The sequence below is a fragment of the Symphalangus syndactylus genome, chromosome 10 (assembly GCF_028878055.3).
Source record: "Symphalangus syndactylus isolate Jambi chromosome 10, NHGRI_mSymSyn1-v2.1_pri, whole genome shotgun sequence".
Classification (NCBI taxonomy): domain Eukaryota; kingdom Metazoa; phylum Chordata; class Mammalia; order Primates; family Hylobatidae; genus Symphalangus; species Symphalangus syndactylus.
In genome coordinates this window covers 10,553,700-10,575,812 of record NC_072432.2, presented here as the reverse complement: position 1 = coordinate 10,575,812, position 22,113 = coordinate 10,553,700, and the positions used below count along the sequence as shown (strand labels likewise).

The 22,113-nt window shown below is 38.7% G+C and overlaps 1 protein-coding gene across 2 annotated transcripts; it reads left to right on the top strand.

Moving 5' to 3' along the window:
• The first annotated feature begins 625 nt into the window (after positions 1–625).
• LOC129491838 (aldo-keto reductase family 1 member C15-like) lies at positions 626–21,130 on the top strand. Of its 2 annotated transcripts, XM_063611024.1 has the most exons (10): positions 626–639; positions 2,905–2,974; positions 11,056–11,220; positions 12,096–12,212; positions 13,201–13,278; positions 14,086–14,208; positions 15,384–15,493; positions 16,291–16,456; positions 19,294–19,357; positions 20,853–20,914. In XM_063611024.1, exons 1-10 carry the CDS (start codon positions 626–628, stop codon positions 20,912–20,914), a joined length of 969 nt encoding a protein of 322 aa, XP_063467094.1. The 2 variants fall into 2 exon arrangements, with proteins under 2 accessions (XP_063467094.1, XP_055152380.2); XM_055296405.2 differs by lacking the exon at positions 626–639 and having other exon boundaries at positions 2,836–2,974; positions 19,294–19,376; positions 20,872–21,130.
• Positions 21,131–22,113: the final 983 nt, after the last annotated feature.

The following is a 22,113-nucleotide window of genomic DNA, read 5'->3' as shown; positions in this document are numbered from 1 at the left end:
AAGCTGCTAAGGTTGTAGTGACTTGTGTGCAGCCACACAGAGTTGATCTAGTACCTCTGCTCAGATCCTCAATGGGCTGCAGTAAAGGCATAAGTCTAAAGCAGGGCCTCCTGAAGGCTTAGAGGGGAATAACCTGCTTCCAAGGTCGGGGGGAACTGGCAGGGTTTGGTTTCTTCTGGACTGTCTGAATGAAAGCCTCAGTTTCGAGCTGGCTGGTGACCAGAGGCCCCACTCAGCTCCTCTCCATGTGAGCCTCTCCTATGTTGCCACCAATTTTATCAAAGTTTGAAAACTGAGAAAACAGAGTTTCCTGGCACAATGGAAATTACAATTTTGTATTTCCTAATGATGGAAATAATATCACTCTTCTTTACAATAGCCAATTGTTTAGAATAAAGACACGAGTACTAGTCACAGTTGATGAGAGGGCATCACACACATTATACAGGGCCATAAATACCAGGAGGCAGGGATCACAGGGGAACAATTTGCCATCTGCCCACCTCTTATCCAATAAACCATGAGCTCCCTGAGAGCATCTTATATCCTTGGTAGCTTTTGAAAACCTGAGGAAGTAAAAATAGTGCCAGGAAGCCACGGACGAACACCTTTCCAGTTAGGGAAGATGGATTCTGAAAAGTGCTTGCTACAAAGCATGACGTCAAATCTATAAATGTTTTAGGATAATGCTTAAGGCAAGTTTAAGGGAGCATGAAGCCCTGCTTTGGATTTACTAAGAATAAAATTGGCCCACTCTCTTTCACTAACAAATTTCCTAGACTGCTAAATTAGGGAAGTGAGAGAGAAATGTCTCTTACTTGGGTAAACCATTTAGTGCAAAATACAGGTTAATACTGCAAACATGTTAGACAAATTTTTAATCTAGTGAATGATGAGCTTCAGGCTATTACCATTAATAGACATGCTCTTCTTGTGACTTGACACAGAACTTAGCCCCATCTCTGTAGGGTTCTACAGTTTTACCAGTGTAATATAAATAGTATACTTACCAGATTCATAGCTGATACAATGTTGTGATAATTATAAACTACAGGGAATCAGAATCAAGCCGAATTCGGACCTTGCCTAGCCAGAGCTATGGGTTCAAAATAAGATAAATGACAATGTCATGTTTCAGGATTGCCTCTAAAATACCAATGGCACAAATACATGTTGGAGAAAGCACCACATAATAAAAACACCAAAGAAAATACCACTTAGGCATCTTATCTAGCCGAAGCTCCTTATTGGTGGAGAGTGTGATTTCAATGATGAGATTTTTTTGACCTGCTTCATAGAGGCTAAGAGAATAAAGGGCACACAGAGAAGGTTGGTCAACCTCACCCAGGGAGGTTATAGAAGAAGTCATCTTCTCTTTTTATAATATTTCATAATGTGGTAATTAAATCTATTACTTAAAATTTGAAAAAAATAAAAAAAAGATGAAGAGGTGTTTTTAGCAATAACTGGTGACCCTGCTGATTATTTCAAAATCTGTTATTTTATTTTATTTTATTTTATTTTATTTTATTTTATTTTATTTTTTTGAGAAGGTGTCTTGCTCTGTCGCCCAGGCTGGAGTGCAGTGGTGCAATCTTGGCTCACTGCAAGCTCCGCCTCCCGGGTTCACGTGATTCTCCTGCCTCAGCCTCCCGAGTAGCTGTGATTACAGGCACCTGCCACCATGCCCGGCTAATTTTTTGTATTTTTAGTGGAGACGGACTTTCACTGTGTTAGCCAGGATGGTTTCGATCTCCTGACCTCATGATCCACCCACCTCGGCCTCCCAAAGTGCTGGGATTACAGCCATGAGCCACTGCACCCGGCCCAAAGTCAGTTATTTTGAACCATTTAAGGTATTAACCTTAGTCCAGACCTGTTGCCCTCACCTATAGAGGATGAAAGTATCCAAAGTGAATTATGCAGAAGTCCATTTAGGCTGAGCCTCTTGGCATCTGAATTGGATGCCATTTTTAATTTTCATTTTTCTCATGGTTGCTGTGTGTGTGTTTATGTTTGCAAAAGCAATTTAGGCCCTGGAATTCCAAGCTGTTCTGTTAGGACCCAGGCTGCTTTGCTGTCTCCTATCTTTGTTCAAAACAAACAAACAAAAAACAACAAAAAGAAGGAGTCGTAAAGGATGTTAGACTGTAGGAGGTGCTTTTAGGATAAGTAAAAGATCAGAAACCCGCTGGAGACCAGGAGGGAGTTGAGCAGGCTGTTCTAGAAAGAGGCAATGGCTGGAACAAAGGCAAGAGCATAGAAATTTATCCATGATCTCAGACAAGCTTTTTCTGCAAAACATTCAAGGAAACAAGTCAGAGAAAATGGAGTGGGGCTTGACACAGAAGGGAAATACACTGGGAGTAGGGGTGGATGTTCCTAAGGAATTTCATTACATGCGTGGCTGGCACCAGGCCTCAAGTTTTATTCAAAGAATTCTAATAAGCTGTTTTTAAAGGGATTAACAATCAAATATAAGTGAGAAAGTTAACTTCAGTTCTGTAGTAGAATTAGTGTTTTGAAGTGAGCACCCTAATGATAACTTTGCATCTTGTAAAGGAAGTCTAGTGTTCTTATCAAGGACAAATTGGCATGGTTCATCTTTCAACTAAAGAATCAAGTGTGAACAACATGGAGGAGAAAATCAAAGTCCTCTGGCATTCACAGCACTTCTGAATGAGTTTTCTGTAAAATACTCCCACAGAGACACAAGAATCAGAGAAAAGGCACTGGACTGATTCCAGCTTCATTTTGAAATCATTGGCAGCTGTCATCTCCAACCCGCCCATCCTGTATTTGGTGCAAATAAAGAACGCAGGAGCCTTGTCTCCTACTGGGCTGTCAGTGAGGAAAAGGAGGAAAGACAGATTAGCTGGGGTTGATGACGGATCTGAAGCAAAGTCATTCAGTGAGGCTGAATGATGGACACTTCATGCCAGTGCTGGGATTTGGCACTTATGCTCCTGATCACGTAAGTGGACCCCAGGAGGCTGAAGTTTCTTTTTTTTTTTTTTTTGAGATGGAGTCTCGCTCTTTTGCCCAGGCTGGAGTACAGTGGCGTGATCTCAGCTCACTGCAAGCTCCGCCTCCTGGGTTCACACTATTCTCCTGCCTCAGCCTCCCGAGTAGCTGGGACTACAGGCACCTGCCACCACGCCTGGTTAATTTTTTGTATTTTTAGTAGAGACGGGGTTTCACTGTGTTAGCCAGGATGGTCTCGATCTCCTGACCTCGTGATCCGCCCACCTCGGCCTCCCAAAGTGCTGGGATTACAGGCGTGAGCCACCGCGCCCGGCCTAGAGGCTGAAGTTTCTTAGGTCAGCTGTACTTGCAGGGCCGTCATCAGGCAAGAGCCCTGCACTTGGTAGACAGTGGATGCTTGGAAGGACTCATCTGGGATTCCATTTAACTGTCTCTAACTTGCCCCTCTCAAGGTCACAGAGATCTTTTTTGCATTAAGTGGCATGGCAAGTTATTGATTGTGGGGATTCTGAGATTGATAATTTTGTGGGTATATTATCTTTATTAAAAGTATCAATGTTACCTAATATATCAAATGCTTTCCATGTATTTTAGGTGTTTTACATGCATTATCTTATTTAATTCCTTAACAACTGGCCTAGGTAAGTACTCATTAAAATTTGTTACATTTAAAAAATGCAAGCTCAGGCTGTTCTCATCTTTTGCTCTGGTCAGAGCCACTCTACTCTTGGTTAGACACGTGAAGGGCCAAGGGCCCAGGAGGAATCAAAAGCCAAAATGAATACTTAGTGGCAGCTTTGCTGTGTGGTTACTGGGGCTGGAAGTATTTGCCAGAGAGTTTCAACCATCCAAACTTTTTGCCATATAAGAAGCCACTGTGATTCTGTTACAGTCTCATCAATGTATTAAAAATATAGTAGTCTTTCATTTAGAGGGATTATCTGAAGTTTTTTGTCTTATGACTGAGAAAATTAAGGATTGTGTAAGGAAAGTGTAACTCAGCTTGTCCTGGGACCTTGGTCTGGGACCAATCAGAGACTAAAGTGAGTTTGGTCCAGGACCTTGGTCCAGGACTAATCAGGAGTTGAAGTGATAGCTTGGCCCGGGACCTTGGCCCAGGAGCAGTCAGATGCTGAATGATAATTCACAAAGGCTCATCTCACAGTCCACATATCTACAAAAGGAAAGGAAAGTGCCCACCAGAACCCACTGGAGCCCACCATATACGTGCCCACAAAAGAAAAAGAGACTTGCCTAGAAGTCTGTTGGTTATACAAAAGACAAATGTGTTTCTCTGTTGGTTCTTGTTCTCATATTAGTGCAGTTGTTGCCGTGTCTTAGGCCTAAAGGACAAAAGCATTTTTACGTTGGGCCTTGTTTTTTTATCTGAGTGAGCTGGAGGTTTGTGTAAGTTTCCTTATCTGTGTGTGTAGTGTGATTTTTTTTTTTACACTGTTTCTCTGTTTAAAGGAGTTTTACCAAGAACTCTGTCTAACTATTTAAGTTTTTTCTCTCATTTTTACCCTCAGGAGTGAAGTCCCTAATTGTCGTTAGGGAGATTGGGTGTTGACTTTTCTGGCTATTTTTTTGTCGGATGGTGGTGTCATGTGGGGAACAGTAGAGAGTTCTTCCTGGGGTTGGTTTATGATCTTTGGAAGAAAGATATGTTTATGTGTGGTGTTATTAGTATTATCATTTAGAGTTTGATAGTTTTTAGGTGAGAAGAAATAATTTGGGCTATTAGAGTACATGTATTAAAATGAAACAAGGGGGATAAGGACAGTTTAAAAATTCTCAGGTTGTTGATATGTGCTGATAATTGGTAGTTATAATTATGTCTGTTAGGATTTTGGTGTATGGAGCTTGGTTTTGGTTAGTTTTTTTGGTCATCTTTTCTCAAATAATCTCTGGATCATGGGTATTCTATATATTCTTATGCCCTGGTAGGATTTGTGGGATAATTATTCAGAACTAGAATATTGTTCTAAATTTTATATTATTTATCTTTTACTGTTTGTATTTTTTGTTGTCATCAGAGATTGTTGGTTAGTTCATAAGAATAAGTAGGGTTAGTCTAAAATGTAGGTAAACATTTAAAAGTAATTAGTGAGACTAGAATTTAATGACAAATATATGGCAAGTTTGACACACTATTTTTCTCTCTAGTTCTTATTTTTGTCAAAAACAAATCATGATAGTATAGGACTGAGTTGTTTGTAAAATACATTTTAGTTTCATATTTGGTCTGATTATTTGTATAAAGAGTAGTAAGAATAATTTTTTTTTTTTGAGACAGAGTCTCGCTCTGTTGCCCAGGCTGGAGTGCAATGGCATGATCTCGGCTCACTACAACCTCCGCCTCCCTGGTTCCAGCAATTCTCCTACTTCAGCCTCTTGAGTAGCTGGGACTACAGGTGCATGCTGCCACATCCGGCTAGTTTTTTGTATTTTAGTAGAGACATGGTTTCATTATGTTGCCCAGGCTGGTCTCGAACTCCTGAGCTCAGGCAATCTGCCGGCCTTGGCCTCCCAAAGTGCTAGGATTACAGGCATAAGCCACCACACCTGGCCTTACAATAATTATTTTATATAGGGTTTTTAAATTGGTTTTGATGGAATTCTATTCCATAAGTAACCTCAGATAATACCTCAGTTTAAAGTTGAGTCTAGTCATGGGTTTGTACTCTCAAATATTTATGAGTTGGGTCAATTTTTCTCTTTTTGAGGTCCCAAGAATATGGGGTTCTTGGGCCTGTTAGAAAGTGACATTCTTTATTTACTATAGGTTAGGAACTCTGTTTGGGAACTGCATAGACAAGGTATGAGGCCAGTTTTTCTAAGAGGATTTTATTGGTTTAGGAAGTTAAGTTTTATTATTCAAAGGGAAATATATCCTTCCAGTCAAAGTCTTGGTAAAATAATCATTTTTAAAAATTGTGTCTTGTAAAAGAAAATGGATTTTTATTGTACTGATGTAAGCAATTATATTGTTATAAGTCTTGGATATTTATAATTTCTGAATTTCAGAGGAACCAGGTAGAGATAAATAAATATGTTTTAAATTTTGTTCACTGAAGTGTATGTTATTCAATCATTAAAAGTTGTAGTTCTTTCAAAAGTTTTTTTGACTCTGAAAAAAACAAAATGATGATCAGTAATTTTTTAGTAAAAAGTTAAAAAGGATTACTTCAGTTTTCTATTAGTTTATTTTGTTAACTCTTGTTCTGTTTGATATTTATAAACATTTTAGTTTTTTGTGAGTCTTCCATTTTTTTGTTATTAGAAACTTGTATTTGAGAGTATTTGTTAAAGTCTTATAGTTGATTATAAATCATCTTTTGAAGTGGATTAAAACAAGATAACAATTGCCTGTGAATGACAAAATGTCCAGGGTAGTTGTAGTTAAGAATATGATTGACAAAGTAATTTGGTTATTTCTGTGGTTTACAATAGTTTAACACAATAAACTTAATTATGATTGACAGTATATATTTAGACATTAGAATCTTAGACATCTTATATGATTTTGGAACAGATATTAATATTATTGACTGAAATATAACTTGAGGAAGATTAAATATCATTTTGACAGTCTCACATATTTAAATATGTCTGGTGATCCTGTTTACTTTTTTGGGGTTGTTTTAGGGGCCTTCTGTAGTATTTAAACATTAGGGGTCAGGGAAGACAATCTTGAAACTCAAGTTTGATTTTGGGAAGCCTGTCGAATATGTTAGAAGTTTAAAGCCACTTGATATTATGATACAGAATTTCAGATTACCATAAGTCATTTGTTTTGTTAAAATGATTCAAAAATTTGAGAAAGGAAAAACTTTTCATTAGTCTTTATTATGACATGAAAATCTTGTTCCAAAGAAAGTCGAATTTCACCCTTTTATTAGTTTTTTATTAATGTCAATCTCAATTTTTAATGAAACTTTATAGATAATTCTATTTAATCTCAACCAATTTGACCATGAGATGAGATTTTTATAAACCTTTAATAATTCTTTATACATTTTGTTAGAGTAGATTAGCTTCTTAAGAAAACCTTGTTGTGTTTTTATTTCAATGTTCAATTTATGAAAAAACTGATTTTTTTGTCAGTCTTTTAATATGTACATCAGAAAGTGCTTTCTTTTTCACATCTCTGTGGGATCACTGGAACTCTCATTAGGGTTTTCAAGGGATATTGTCTCTCCTGTTATTGGGAATGGAGATCTTGTCTCTTTTTCATTCTCTTTCCCCTTTTTACTGGTTTTCTTTTTCAGCTGGTTACAGGAAACATGTTTTCATCTCTGAATCTCTTTGTTGTCTGCAGAGCTCTCTGTTTCTCAGTAGTAGTTAGGGTTTTGTTTAAGAGTAACATAATATCTCTCTATGTCCTGAGTGGTATTGCCTGGGTTTTCTTCTATGGTATTTATGGTTTTAGGTCTAACATTTAAGTCTTTAATCCATCTTGAATTAATTTTTGTATAAGGTATAAGGAATGGATCCAGTTTCAGCTTCCTACATATGGCTAGCTGGTTTTCCCAGCACCATTTATTGAATAGGGAATCGTTTCCCCATTTCTTGTTTTTGTCAGGTTTGTCAAAGATCAGATGGTGGTAGATATGCGGCATTATTTCTGAGGGCTCTGTTCTGTTCCATTGGTCTGTATCTCTGTTTTGGTACCAGTACCATGCTGTTTTGGTTACTGTAGCCTTGTAGTATAGTTTGAAGTCAGGTAGCATGATGCCTCCAGCTTTGTTCTTTTGACTTAGCATTGACTTGGCAATGCGGGCTCTTTTTTGGTTCCATATGAACTTTAAAGTAGTTTTTTCCAATTCTGTGAAGAAAGTCATTGGTAGCTTGATGGGGATGGTGTTGAATCTATAAATTACCTTGGGCACTATGGCCATTTTTTTTGTTCAGAGTCTCGGGGTCAAAGGAATCTCAATGCTTCAGAATGCACTTGAGAAGAGTGCATGCTGAAGATGGTTTGTTACTCATCTAGAAAAGGGAGGAGAAAAGATGTCCCTTAGTCTCTTTCTTCCTTTTAGAGTGACCCAGTTTGGAGAGAAAGATAGAAAGGGTGTCCCCTTTTTCCTCTTTTCTCTCATCCTCCTGGTCACAGTGACTGTTATAGGAGTCACCCATGGATGCAAGTGTCACCTTCACCCATAGATCTGAACAAGTTAGTCGTTAGTAGTAGTCATGTTCACCTGTGTAAGGTACTAGTTCTGTGTTTTTCTAGGTTTCTTAGATCATAAGCCTCCCTGGAAGTACCCCAGGTGTCTGGGAGACATCGTACAGTAGTCAGATTTGGGTAAGACCCTTTAATGAAGGGACTGTTCTAACCTCATCTCTGTCTTTTCTAGCTATGGCCCTGGTAAAGCCTTGCATTTCTAGAGAATGAGACTGATTGACTATTAAACATAAAATACTCTTTTTTTTAAATGTCAGTGTAACTGGATGTAGAACAGGTATCTCAAAAGAACCTGAGGATTGAATGGCTGTCCTCCCTCTGATGGGGACAGCACTGAGGCTAGAATTTGTTTCTCAAGAGAAGTTCCTTTCTGATTGTTGAAAGTGGCATTTTTCTGTTCACAGATGGGGTATGAAGTTTGATCACTGTTAGAGGGACATAGGAGGGAGAGGAATTGGGAAACCAGAGGTTTTGAGCCAAGGGCTGACAAGGCTCCCCATGGAGAAAAAATCCTATCCCTCTAGGTGGTGTTGTAGGGTCTGAAATGTTAGGTAAAAACTCTGACTCCAGATTTTTTCTAGGCAGAAGTTAGAGGTTTGAGGCTTAAAAGGCTGTTCCTATAATATGCCCCACAGTGGAAAAAAAAACTAATTTGTTTCATAAAGCAACTGTTAAAATTCACTGGGCAGTGGTGAATTTTTAGATGGAGGAAAGACAACCCAAATGGAGAGGGAGGAGGGTATTCACTTGTGGTGAAATAACCCCCTATAGAGTGTCATGAATGTCTATCAGTAGGGACAAAAATGCCCTTATTAGGTGAAAATTTAGACAGAAATGTTGAATTCCCCTTGTTTCTAGGGAATCAGTACCTATTTGGATTACATTCCTGATTACTACAACACTGGCTGAGTTTACCCAATAAGAATATATCCACAGCTTGTAAAAATGCTATAACATTGTATACAAAGAAGGAACAGAAGACATGATAGCCATGAAAAGAGAGAAAGAAAATGCAGTAGGAAAGGCTAGAAGTTCTGGTGTCAAAGCCCTGACAGGCTGTTGGAAACTGGAGTTAGTGCAGGAGCCTTCAGATAATACCGAGGTGTAGTCTTGGCCAGAAACTTTCAGTTGTCTTAGGACCTGTTTTCAGCTGCATGCGACAGCTAGGTCCTCCATGAAAGAAAACTGGAGTGGAACAGAATCAACATTCCCAACACCTGAGGATGATGGGGATTGACAAAGTCCTCTCCAGGAAGCCTGTCCCCTGAGTCTTGTAAGGCTGGCAGCTGCCCTATTCACTGACAGGGGCCCACTGTTTTGTTTGCCCTTGAGAGAAAAAAAAAATCTAAAATGAAAGTAAAGAGTTTGGAGGTTGGCTCCTGCTCACCCTTCCCATGAATCCCATTCCCAACCCATGTACCAAAAATATGTTACAGTCTCATCAATGTATCAAAAATGTAGTAGTCTCTCGTGAAGTATCACCCAAAGTTTTTTGACTTACCACCAAGAAAATTGTGGACACAAAGGGTGAGGTTAGAAGGAAAGTTTAATAAATGAAAGAAGAAAGCTCTCTGTAGTAGAGAGGGGGCCTGAATGGGTTGTCACCTGTGAGATTGTGTCTGGGGTGTTCTGAACTGGGAAGGAAGGAATATGTTGAGTGGACTTGGAGAAAGTGTTACTCAGCTTTGCCTTGGACCTAGGCCCAGGACCAATCAGAGACCGAAGTGAAAGTTTTGTCCAGGACCTTGGTCCAAGACTAATAGAGAGTTGAAGTAAAAGCTTGACCAAGGACCTTGGCCCAGGAGCAATCAGAGGCTGTAGTGATGATTCTTAGAGGCTCGGCTCACAGTCAAAGGTATGTCCAAAAAAGCAAAGTGTCCACTGGAAGCCACTGTAGCCCACAGTGTACATATCCACGAAAGGAGAAGAGACCACTTTCTAGAAGTCTGTTGGTTATACAAAGGACAGAGGCATTTCTATGTTGGGTCTTGTTCTCTTATTAGTGTAGTCATGAGCATGTCTTAGGCTTAAAGGACAAAGGCGTTTTTATGTTGGGACAAAGGCATATCTACGGTGAGTCTTGTTCTCTTATTAGTGTGGTTGTTGGTATGTCTTAGGCATAAAGGACAAATGTGTTTTTATGTTGGGCCTTTGTCTTTTATCCGAATGGGCCAGAGATTTGTTTAAGTTTCCTTATCTATGTCTGCAGCCTGATTTTTCAGGCCATTTCTCTGTTTAAAGGAGTTTTACCAAGAACCCACCCTAACTGACTTTTTTATCTCAATTCCACACATTAGGAAATGAGAAGGGAAGACTTAGGAGGCATAATGTCATAATGGGGACTAGATTGTGCTTCTCATGAAATACACTATTCAGCCATCCACTCAGTTTACTGAAGGGAATTTAAAGTGTCACATTGGTCACAGTGAGGTAGGGGCAGCTTTAGGGTTGCTTTGCAAGAATTGCTCTAAAAATGACAGAACAATGTGCTTAATCTTGGTAGAACTATAACAAGAGAAGTCAATTTACAACAGCTGTCAGACAGGGCCAGTTGCTTTCAATGGCATAATTATCCATTTTATCCAGTAAGTATAAGGCGTGTCTAACATATGTTATATTGAATTTCTACAGTTGATTGATATGGAATGAGACATGATTTTTCCATGCTCCAGGGTGAAGCCGATTTCTCTAATTTATTTGGGAATAGAAGTTATACTGGAGTTTAATCAATGTCCTCAGAGTACAGGTCTATCACTGAAACCCGTGTCATCAAAATTGGAGGAGGCGGCCAGCAGAAACCGCCGGTGAAAATGCTATTGGGGGAAATGCATTGATTTTCTCTGAGTTGGGCAGATCAACAACTCTTTATTCCTGTCTTATAGACTCCCAAAAGCCAGGCTGCCGAGGCCACCAAAGTGGCTATTGACGTAGGCTTCCGCCATATTGATTCAGCATACTTACACCAAAATGAGGAGGTTGGACAGGCCATTTGGGAGAAGATTGCTGATGGTACCGTCAAGAGAGAGGAAATATTCTACACTACCAAGGTGAAAAGTTCTGTGTGTACAGTGGCCAGAGGCCACTATAAGTTCAGATATATTATTTTGAAGTGAAAATATGGTCTAAGTTGAATTCTTTATTTACCTCCTAATATTATGAAGGTGTATTATAGAAACAGAAATGACTTGCTTACTCTGAAATATTTTACTGGTAGAACACAATTCTTCAGTGTCTCTGAGCATCAGACAGTATTCATATATAAAATGGAAATAATAATACTTATCTCCTTTAACTGTTGTACGGATTAACCAAGCCACTATGGGTCCACTCCTTCAGTTCTTCAGTAGGAGCTCTTAGGATGTAGTAAGTAAGGTCAGATATTAATCAGAAAAGCGATCCAGACAAGAAAACACTTTTTCTCAAATCAGCATTGAGTTTTCTGAACTCTTTAAAATTATCCTAGATGGAAATCCATGCTTCATATGTAAACAGAGCTGAGGTCTGCAGGGATGCACCCTGTGTGTGTTTACATCGATAACAACTTATTTTTAGGATGTAGGTCTCTCAGAATAATTATTTCTAGGAATTTATTATACAGGACAAGAGATTCTGTTCTCCCTGTCCTGCCATTTCTTGACTCATTTCAGTTGATGAATCCTCTAATCCTTGATACGTTGAAGTTGATTTTCCTGCCCCTTATTAGTTTTACTCACAGTTTTCTTACATTGCAGTCATTCAAGGAAATCTCAGTACCCCATCAAAGACCTGATTTATACTGAGTAGCATATATTTAGTCCCAGCTCTTTTAGCTTTGGACCACAGTGTTTTAAGATGCACATCTCAATGTCTGACCATAAAGTTTAATTTTGGTCCTCAAATGTGTGAAATTATAATCCATTTTTGTTTCTTTTGGTCACTGCAGCTTTGGGCTACTTTCTTTCGGCCAGAATTGGTTCGACCGGCCCTAGAAAGGTCACTGAAGAAACTGGGACTGGACTATGTAGATCTCTTCATTATTCATGTACCATTTGCTATGAAGGTCAGCTTTTGTTTTTCCTTGTTATGCCCAATACTGTTTCATCATGGTTATAAGCACCTGAATTATCTCATTCTAGCTTTGTTTCCTGGGTTCTTCCTGAGAGAGGCAGACTTGAGTGAGGTGCATAGGATTGCCAAAACTTTCATGAGTATCTTTCACAATTGAGTGACTCTACCTTCAAGGTTATCTGTCTATCCTTGTCCCCCAGCCTTAAGGGGGATTCAGATTGAATGATCTCACTTCCTCTACCCTAGACAGTTGAGGGCATTGCCCCGTATTTCTCCGTGCTTGTGTTCCTGAATGGAGGCCCTGAGCCATTAGGATCCTCAAGAATGTTGAGTTACCACAGACTGCAGAGATACAATGAGAACCCCCACCTCTTTAGTGGGAGGGTCTCCCGTACGTACCCTTCAGCCCAACAAAAGACAGATACCTGGGATGGTGCATGTGGCACAACTGGGCTCCTTTGGGCTTCACTGATCCAACCTCTCATCACAGTGGACATTGGCTGAGCACATCTGATGTCCTCACTGTCTGAGTTGGGTGAGCCTAAACTGGGGCTAAACACACTGATGAATAGCTATATTAAGTGCTGTCCTCCACATTAGCTTGTCCTTGGGAGACAAAATGAATTCCAACAGTAGGGACCTCATTCTTAGTGATGAGTAGGGATGTGTGGAGGGTGGAGCCTGGAGGTTATCTTTCTTTCCACTCATGTCTTTGTTTGCACACACATACACATATGTACACATAATCCACACATGCATGCAAACACACACATGCAAACACATTTACACACATACCCACACACATATATATATACATACACAAGCACACATGCATGCACATGCAGGCACAAATATGCACACTCAGATTAATAATCACAGCCTCCTGAAACTCTTGAAGGTTGTTTGGCTGAGCTCCTTAGGCACCAGAAAGGAGAATTCCATAGAAAACGTCCTTCTTTATCTTCTTTTCTATTTTCCAGCCTGGGGAAGAATTACTGCCAAAGGATGCCAGTGGGGAGATTATTTTAGAAACCGTGGACCTTTGTGACACTTGGGAGGTATGTTCTGCTGCAGACACCAGGCAGCACTGTGTAGTGAGGTTGAAATCGCAGGAGGAGGGGTCAGAAGAGATGGGATTTTGCTCCAGCAGTTGTCTGACCTCAGATGTGGAACTTCTCTGTGCCTCTGTGTTCTCATCTGTGAAGTGAAAGAGTGGAATGAGATGGCCTCTACAGTTCATTTTAATTGTAACTTCTAAGGTTCTAAGTAGACATAGAAGCATCTTTGACGTTGAGATCAGGTTGAGGATGTGAGCCCTATAAGAGGGGTCAGGATAGAGAAGCACAAAAGGAGTCAGCATGTTTTCCTCGGATAGAGACACATCATGGAGGAGGGACAGCTGTGGACTGACTCAGCAGGAGGGTGGAAGGTGCAGAACAGTGAACCTGCCTTTGAAAAACCCATTTGATTGATTTTTTTTCATTTTTTTTTCCATTCTAGAATAGAGGTAGCAAAAAACCCTCTACTAACAGAAAACCCAAGAGTCTCGTTTGCTTATGACTCTGGTATAATTTGTTAAGGAACTACTGCATGTCTCAAGCCAGATAGGTACCATTGAAATAAGTGGGAGACAACAAATATGTCTGCTTGCTGTTCTGAGTATGCATGTAATAGAATCAAGGAGACAAACATATATGCATAGCAAAGTAATGCATTAGGAAATTGTATATTCAAGTGATAAAACTGTTTAATTCAGTCTAATATTTATATATGTTAAAACAGATTTCCAGCATTTACAAAGTCAAATGCCAATTGAAAAGAAAAATTTACCCTGAAGGTCTACCACCCATATCCTTCCTCCCCAGGCCCTGGAGAAGTGCAAAGACGCAGGTTTAACCAAGTCCATCGGGGTGTCCAACTTCAATCACAAGCTGCTGGAACTCATCCTCAACAAGCCAGGGCTCAAGTACAAACCCACCTGCAACCAGGTGAGCCCTTAGCCCACCGGGGCCTTCTCTGACTTTGTGCTCTTCACACATTTCGTGCTTAATCATGTCTCCAAGTTTCTGCTTTGATGTCATCTGTGTAGATGAGAGTTCTTTTCTCTCAGAAAAAGGAGATACCAGAGAAAGAGCAATTTGAGTGGAGTGGAAGAGCACAATTCTTCAGAGCGGGTGAAAGTTTCTATGAGACAGCCATGTGGAGGTGCTGAGTTGGGAAGTGGCAGCTTTGGTCTGAAGCTCGGGGTGGTCCAGGTAGCGATACAGATGTTTGGAGTCATTGCTTTATGGATGATAACTAAACTCACAGACATGGATTTGTTCTCCTAGGGAAAGTTCATGGATGAAAAGGAACAGGCAGGAAAATCCACAGGAGAGGGTGAGGCAGAGAGGCACTGGCAAAGAGACTGAACAGAAGCTGCCAGACAGGTGGAGACAACCAGGAGAGGGTGGTGTCAGGAATCCAGTGAAAGTTTCAGTTTTATGAAAGAAATCAAGTCATTTGTCCTATAAAGATTTCCACATCACTTACTAATGGCTTACTCATTGATCCATGTGACACACTTTGACATGTTTCTTTTGTGCTTCCTGTAAATTGAAGCTTAGTGCTACAGATCTGATCTTATTTGATTAATGCCATGCGAATTTATGAATTTTAGCCAATATGTCATTTTCCATTCATCATAATTACTATTTTTTTTGATACTCAAATTTCCATATTTTGACCAGCAGGAGCCTCTTCAAGTAAGATCCTGTGTCCTTTGGCAGCATATGTCATTGTCATTCTTATCTTCTCTCCTTTCTAGAGTGCAAGCTTTTCTAGGCTCAAATGGAAACTTTCACACTCAGAACTGGAATATGCCCTTCCTCTAAGGAATCTTGGTTTCTTTCAGTAAGAATGGCTTTTAGAGGCTATAATTGGGGCACAAGGTATTTTAATAATTTTCAAACATGAATAGAAAAGGAATAAGAAAATTACTGTATCAGTATGGCAAATGATGGGATTTGAAGGTGCTTCAGAAGGTGCATGGGGAGAAGGTCCAACATGAAAAGTAGAGTACATCTATTAATGTGGTATTACACATTCCTTCAGACTAGTTTTAAATTTGCATGTGGTTATTGGCTCATATATTGTGACACCTTTTGGTCTTGAAAAATTACAGGTGGAATGTCACCCTTACCTCAACCAGAGCAAACTCCTGGAGTTCTGCAAGTCCAAGGACATTGTTCTAGTTGCCTACAGTGCCCTGGGATCTAAAAGAGACCCACAGTGGTAATAAGAATATCAAAGAGTTAACCTATGGTGGGAATTCTGCTGATGCTGAAAAATCCCTATTAACGCTGTTTTAAAATTGTATTATAAAAAAGCTCAAAGATTAAAAACGAAAAGCAACGGTGTAGTTTGTTCCCATGTATCACCACTGAGCTTTAATGTCACCAACATTCTTTCCTTCCTGTTTTGTCTATGTGACTACTTACTCCCAACCCCACTCCTAAAATAAATTTTAAAGTGATTTTTAGGTAAAATTTGCATAGGCTGTAATGCTGTACAATTTTGGCAAATGGACATACTCTGTAACCCACATCCCTAATGTGGTACACAAACTTGTTATTTCCCAAAAAAGTTATTTTTTGCTCCTTCTGAGACAATAACTTCTCATTGCTAGGAAACTATTTTCTGATTTTTTCACCTTAGATTAGTTTTGTGTGCTCTAAAATTTCCTATGAAAGGGATCATGCATGTCAGTTTGCACCTGGCTTCTTTCACCGTATCTGTGAGCTGCATTCGTGTAGCTGTGAGTATCTGTAGTTCTTTCCACTTTATTGCTGGGTATTATTCCAGGGTATGGATAACTTGTTTGTCCATTCACCTGTTAATGGACAGCCTTATTGTTTCCAGTTCACTGCATTTATGAATGAATCCATATGAATAGTTATGAGACCGTTTTAAATCAAATTGTATTGTGCCCACTCCTCTCAACTCTCTGGAGAATTTGGGGAAAAGGAGCAGCACACTCTAGATTTTGCATCCTGCATCCTTCACATCTGTGTCTGTTCCGTCCCCAACAGGGTGGATCCCGACTGCCCACATCTCTTGGAGGAGCCAATCTTAAAATCCATTGCCAAGAAACACAGTCGAAGCCCAGGCCAGGTCGCCCTGCGCTACCAGCTGCAGCGGGAAGTGGTGGTGCTGGCCAAGAGCTTCTCTCAGGAGAGAATCAAAGAGAACTTCCGGGTACAGATTGAGCAGAGTCGCTCCAGAGTGAGCCATGGGCGCTGATCTGGGCGATCTCCCTTACATGGGAGAATGCAACACGTGTCATTCATTCCTGTGGTCTCCACTGTGTGCTAAGGGAGGAGGGCAGTGTGGAAGGATTGACGAGACAGCACTGAACTCAGAGTCCTCAGGTTTATCATCTCTAGGCTCGGCTTTGCCACTTACTAGTTGGGTGACACTAAGCAAATTTCAACTCACTTATTTTCATCCGTTTCAAGAGTTCTTCTACAGGGTAATGAACTTTAAGGACCCTGATTCTTCTCCTTCACCTTCTCTACCTACAAATGCCTATTTGTATTTTAAAATCAAACCCAAATAAAATTAGCTGCTCTGTTAAACTACTGGGACACCCCAGCCCAGTTTTCACCACAAAAGCCCCTGGCATGACTCTGTTAGTGAGTTTTTTGTGTATTAATTTTACATCATTTGCTAATACTTCAGTGTGCTCTCTGGACTGTGAGAACCTAAATACAGTGGCTCCTTCTGGATTGTCTTTTATTACCTTTCCGCCGGCAGTGACTCTAGCAGGTATGAAACTAGGTATAAGTTTATAGACTAACCAAACTAAGAAATTGATGAGTGAAGTTATTTTGTAAACCCTTCTCCACATCCACTCTGGACCTTATATTAATCACAGGTCTGCAACTTATTTTGTTTTGAATCCCACAAGAATTTTGAAAAAATATGTAAGCTGTTTCTCATTTTAAAATGACAGCTACAAATTTTATTATGAGTTTAATATCCATAAGAGATGACATTTGAGTCATATATAATGTATTTATTTCAAAATATTGTAGTTATAGATTAAGTATATTAACTTGTAGAAAAATTAAATAGGTAAATCTAAATCTCATTGTGACAACTTAAAGAAAAAATGCCTATTTTATTTTTTGATCCAAATCAAAATGTTAATACCTGCTCTCATGACAATCATATAACTTCTGAAGTACATTTTTAAAAAGAGTGGTGGATAAATGTGTTGATAGAAAGAAGATGGACAGATATATATAGAGAAAGAGATAAATACATTAGATAGATAGATAGATAGATAGATGATAGATAGATAGATGATAGATAGATGATAGATGATAGATAGATGATAGATAGATAGATAGATAGATGATAGATAGATAGATGATAGATGATAGATAGATAGATAGATGATAGATAGATAGATAGATGATAGATAGATGATAGATAGATAGATGATAGATAGATGATAGATAGATAGATGATAGATAGATAGATAGATGATAGATAGATAGATGATAGATAGATAGATAGATAGATGATAGATAGATAGATAGATGATAGATAGATGATAGATAGATAGATGATAGATAGATAGATAGATGATAGATGATAGATAGATAGATAGATAGATGATAGATAGATAGATGATAGATAGATGATAGATAGATAGATGATAGATAGATAGATAGATGATAGATAGATAGATGATAGATAGATAGATAGATGATAGATAGATAGATAGATGATAGATAGATGATAGATAGATAGATGATAGATAGATGATAGATAGATAGATAGATAGATGATAGATAGATAGATGATAGATGATAGATAGATAGATGATAGATAGATGATAGATAGATGATAGATAGATAGATAGATGATAGATAGATAGATAGATAGATGATAGATAGATAGATAGATGATAGATGATAGATGATAGATAGATAGATGATAGATAGATAGATGATAGATAGATGATAGATAGATAGATAGATAGATAGATGATAGATAGATGATAGATAGATAGAGATAGATAGATAGATGATAGATAGATGATAGATAGATGATAGATAGATAGAGATAGATGATAGATAGATAGATAGATGATAGATAGATAGATGATAGATAGATGATAGATAGATATAGATAGATAGATAGATAGATAGATATATCTGAGTCTCTCATGAAATTGTCTCCTGAATCACATAATGAAAGTAGTATTTTTTTTTTTTTTTTTTACGAAAAATATCTGTTTTACTATTAATGGACTCCTCATCAGGGACTATGTGTTGACAAATGAAAACTACTCTGGACTTCAGTAAGAGAGATTTATTTAAAATGCAGAACTCTTTGAAAATAAGATCTAAGTGTCTCAAAGATCAATTAGTAAGCATTTTTTATAAGGAAGAGCAAACACAGCTAGTAAGCATTTTTTATAAGGAAGAGTAAACACATTTTTTATAAGGAAGAGCAAACACAGCAATTAGTAAGCATTTTCTATAAGGAAGAGCAAACACAGTATTTAGGGGTCCTGAGGTGAGGAAGTAAAACAGCTGTCCAGAAAAAAATGCTTTTTCTGAGGCAAACAGATTCTTGAGTGGGAATTTCCTGTGTTCTAAGGCTCTCTCATTCCAAGGCTGGATCAAGTTCCAGGGGAAGTGAGGAAACAAAAGCCTGACCAAGTGTGGACATGTCCAGGTGGCAATTATTTTGCACACTTTATTTTCTATTTTAAAATAAAGGATTTCCTTTTTCTGCCTCAAGCAATTCTCAATAAATATTTTAGATTGATGAGTGCACTCCTTTCTTTTGAGAAGCGGAGCCCAGTAGGAGAGGGTTGGGATGGAGAAGAGGCAGAATGAAGGTGGAAGAGGTCTCAGGTGGAAGAGGTCTCAGGCCAGGTGCACCTGGAAGCCGATGAGGATGAAAATGCTTCCCCCAATGCCATCCTTGCCTCTGCCTCCTGGAAAGTCCTTGTATTCCCATGTAGAAGCTGCTGCCCTGGGGAGGGGTTAATGTGAGTGTTTTCTTCCTTTCAGATTTTTGACTTTCAGTTGACCCCAGAGGACATGAAAGCCATTGATGGCCTCAACAGAAATCTCCGATATGATAAGTTACAATTGTAAGTGATGCTTGTAGATTCTTTCACAGGCTGTTTTCTGTAGTATGCAGGGAAATGGGGGAGCACATCTTCCCTATATCAGGAAGACAGGCCCAAATTCAGGCATGGGGTGAAATAGGAGATGCCCTGTAGCCTTCAGACCAGAGGTTTCCTCCAGGACTCAATCTCTGACCCAGCAGAAATGTGTCTGTAAGTGAAACTGCCAATGTCTGCACCATTGTGAATCCAATTCTTGAATGCCCTTACTATCTGTGCCTGGGTCTAGCACTCAGGGCCCACTGCCTATGAGTCTAGAAGGCTCAGTGTGTAGGACCTACAAACCTATAGGGGCCCATCATAACGTTCTCTTTAATTTATATTAAAATCAGAAGAAAAATGAATACAATAATAATGCATATGTAATAATGACTCCATCCTGCTCTATCTTTGTGTTTCCATCATGGCAATGGAAACATAATTTAAGTATTAATACAAGATGGGCTCATGAAGACAAAGGTGCCTATGTCCTAGGGAAGCCTTTATGTGGTTATTCCCTCTTCAGGATACCAACTATTCCTGCAAAAATTTATGTTTTTCTTGGCCCTCTTTACCTACCACAACTTCCATTTCCTCAGCTATATAATCTCACCATGCTGAACTATGAATGAATTACGAGATTAATAGACCCTCAAATGCTAGTGACTGAGGTGTCAATGGCCTTTACCAAGTTAAGATCCTTTGGAGTTTCTCTGGATCCTCAAGGCATGACTCTTACTCAAGTGTCATCTTTGTCCACCTGAAGTCCACCTCTGGGGAACCCAACATCCCTTGACTTTGGTTTATTTATAAACGTGACGTTCCAGTTGCTCAACTACTGCAGGATCTCAGGACTAAGGAGAGAGAAGGCTAAATAGAGAGGAGTTTAGAGGAGAGTTTAGAAACGGGAAATACAGTTTTGGTTGCCAGAGTAAAGACTCAGTCTCCAAAAAAGATCTGAAGAATCCTCCCTTATGTAAAACCACACCAAGATTCTGAGAGGAAACAGTTTCAATGAGAAAAATGTGGGAAGTAACTTTTCTATACCCAGAGGCTAAGTATAAGTCTGTGATCTGCCTTATGAGACTGTGAATGCGTTGTCTTACTCATGTCTGTGGCCCTATGTCAGTATGACTCCTGGCACATTTAACTGCTTAGAAGGTACTCTTTAGTGTCACTCAATTTAAAAGAACAAATTATAAATAAGAAAAATGAACATAAAAACGAAAATAAACAGTAATTTTAATTACTAACAAGTATCTTTATAATTACATTTAAGTAAGTCATAATTGTGTTTTTTAGGTATGGGTATTAGAAATGCATCTCATCTCCTCTGTAGATTAAACCATGTGTGCTGAGGTACAAGTAGGGATGTAGTGGTAAATTCCGGAATTTTAGCCCATCCCAAGTGCATCTTCAGAAAAACTCTTTGACAGAATGGAAAAAAGTTACTAAATTAATATTATTTTTTCTCTTTCAGTGCGGCTAATCATCCTTATTTTACATTTTCTGAAGAATATTGACCATGAGCTATTGAACATTAGTACCACAATTTCCTCCTTTTAGGTGACATAGAGAGGATTTCTGTATTTGATAGAGGAGTAGGAAGTAGGATCTGTAGTTGCAGATTGCTTGCCATTCCTTTCTTTATTTTATGAAATGAAGACTTTAACAAGAAGTTTGTTTTTCCTGATTATTAAAGTGATACCTATAAATTTTAAAAAATGAAAAATAAAAAAGAATACAGAACAAAAATGACCTGTAATTCTTTCCTTACAGAATACTTATCATTTGGTGCATTTTCCTTCATGATTTTTCTGAACAAAATGTCTGATATGGTTTGGATCTGTGTCCCCATCCAAATATCATGTCAATGATAATCCCCAGTATTGGAGGAGGGATCTGGTGGGAGGTTATTGGATCATAGGGGCAGTCTTTACCCTTGTTGTTCTGGTGATAGTGAGTTCTTATGAAATCTGGTTGTTTAAAAATGTGTAGCATCTCCCCTTCACCTTCTTCCTCCTGCTCTGGCCACATGAAGACGTGTCTCCTCCCCTTTGCCTTCCACCATGACCGTAAGTTTCCTGATGCTTACCCAGCCATGCATCCTACACAGCCTGCAGAACTGTGAGCCAATTAAACTTTTATAAAAGTTACCCAGTCTTAGGTATTCCTTTATAGCAGTGTGACAACGGACTAACACAATGTTCACTTATTTACATATGTGTTTTTATAAACTTGAAATAATCAATGTGCAGCTTGTATTCTTTTTAAATAACTACCATATTTTTCCAAGCTAGCAACTATTATTCAAATTACAGAATTATATTTTACTTGTTGTAAAGCAGTATATCTTTCGATGCATTTTGTTTCTTAATTGTCTACCCACATTTTGGCATTTTTATTATTTCTGTTATATTGTTCCATTCATTCATTTATTAATCAAGCAAAACTTTATTGAGTATCCATTTTATGCCAGACATTGTTTTAGCAGTAAATTAAATAGGCAAAAATTAAACGAAATAAAAATTTTAAATTCCCTGAGTTTGTAGTCTAGTGGAGAATGTCAACTATGAATGCAAGAAACATATAAGTATGTAGTTGTTAGAAATTGCTAAGTGCTTGTAGGGAGATCCTTCTGCAAGATGTCTAACATTGCTGCACATTTGATAAGAAGGCCACTGACTGCCCTCCATTCCACACTTTTTTTCAAGAAATTTGT

Bases quoted from the DNA above. Each gene is read 5' to 3' on its own strand.
- LOC129491838 (XM_055296405.2), top strand. From the start codon at position 2,885: ATGACGGATCTGAAGCAAAGTCATTCAGTGAGGCTGAATGATGGACAC. The intron at 12,213-13,200 runs GTCAGCTTTTGT...TCTATTTTCCAG, and splicing joins ATGTACCATTTGCTATGAAG to CCTGGGGAAGAATTACTGCC. The intron at 16,457-19,293 runs GTACAGATTGAG...TCTTCCTTTCAG, and splicing joins GAATCAAAGAGAACTTCCGG to ATTTTTGACTTTCAGTTGAC.